The 1,461-nt window shown below is 41.3% G+C and overlaps 1 protein-coding gene across 1 annotated transcript; it reads right to left on the reverse strand.

The window, feature by feature from the left end:
* LOTGIDRAFT_139610 (hypothetical protein) lies at window positions 1–381 on the reverse strand (the record flags this gene model as incomplete). Its single annotated transcript, XM_009049518.1, has 1 exon — window positions 1–381. A coding segment is annotated over one exon (381 nt), but the record flags the coding sequence as incomplete, so codon positions are not given.
* Window positions 382–1,461: the final 1,080 nt, after the last annotated feature.

Consider the following 1,461-nt stretch of genomic DNA (forward strand, 5'->3'; position numbering starts at 1 on the left):
CTAAAACTTACCTGATAAAGAATTGAAACGTAATTCTCGTAATCCAGGTTCTGCCGTCGGATGAGAATTTAACGCCACATATAAACTATATTTATCATGATATAACGTTCTCCCGCGAATAATCCGTAAATTTTCTAACGGCACGTAATCGGCAAAAACACTGAGAATTAACACGTAGCCAGTCACTTCCTTTATACTTCTCAAAAAACTTAAATCATATTTGGTCACAGAATCAACTTTTTCCAAAAACACGATTTCTAAACTTCCTTGGATATAAGTACAGTTTGTGTACCTGTCTCTTAAATTCTTGTAACGGAATTTCGAGTCGCCTCTCGCTGTAAGTTCGTTGATTTCTCCCTGACATACTGAAAGAGAAAACAAAAAGGTTAGTCAGAATTGTTGACATTTTTGGTATAAAGGGGTGAAAGACTCATGAAAGCACTGGCACAGGCATCAGAATTTTTCTTACCTTGAGGAGGATAAGTGTTAGGTATTAGAGGGTGAAAGCCAACACCTTGCAGACTTTTGAAAGCACTGACACAGGCATCAAAATATCTCTTACCTTGAGGAAGATAAGGGTTAGGTATTAGAGGGTGAAAGCCGACACCAGGCTGACTTTTGAAAGCACTGGCACAGGCATCAGAATATCTCTTACCTTGAGGAAGATAAGTGTAAGGTATTAGAGGGTGAAAGCCGACACCTTGCAGACTTTTGAAAGCACTGGCACAGGCATCAGAATATCTCTTACCTTGAGGAAGATAAGTGTAAGGTATTAGAGGGTGAAAGCCAACACCTTGCAGACTTTTGAAAGCACTGGCACAGGCATCAAAATATCTCTTACCTTGAGGAAGATAAGTGTAAGGTATTAGAGGGTGAAAGCCAACACCCTGCAGACTTTTGAAAGCACTGGCACAGGCATCAAAATATCTCTTACCTTGAGGAAGATAAGGGTTAGGTATTAGGGGGTGAAAGTCGACACCAGGCTGACTCAGAAGCACTGGCACAGGCATCACAATTTCTCTTACACTGAGGAGAAATAGAGCCTGTCACAATTGTTGACACTTTTGGTATCGAAATGAAATGAATAGAGTTTTACGTCCTACTCTTCTGCACCATGTGGGCTAATGAAGACGGGTAACGCCATGGAACGTGCAATGAGGGAAATTTTGCCAGGACAGCCGCATCAGCCTGCTCTTTTTCGATTTCCAACTGTTGAGGGATCTTTAATGTGCACAACCTGTAGCACACAGGGCCTCGGTTTATTGTCCCATCTGAACAACTAGACACTTTTTTCATGTCAGCCCCTCTTACCTGCATCACTGACAAGGGGGACATTGATTCCCAACCTTTTAATTTTCAATCAGACATTCTGATGGGACAAAAAACTGAGGCCCTGTGTGCTACTGAAAATTAGAATGGTGTAAATTGATGCTATCAGTGTCTCTGATATTTTAAAGCCTT

The sequence above is a fragment of the Lottia gigantea genome (assembly GCF_000327385.1).
Source record: "Lottia gigantea unplaced genomic scaffold LOTGIsca_138, whole genome shotgun sequence".
Lineage (NCBI taxonomy): Eukaryota > Metazoa > Mollusca > Gastropoda > Lottiidae > Lottia > Lottia gigantea.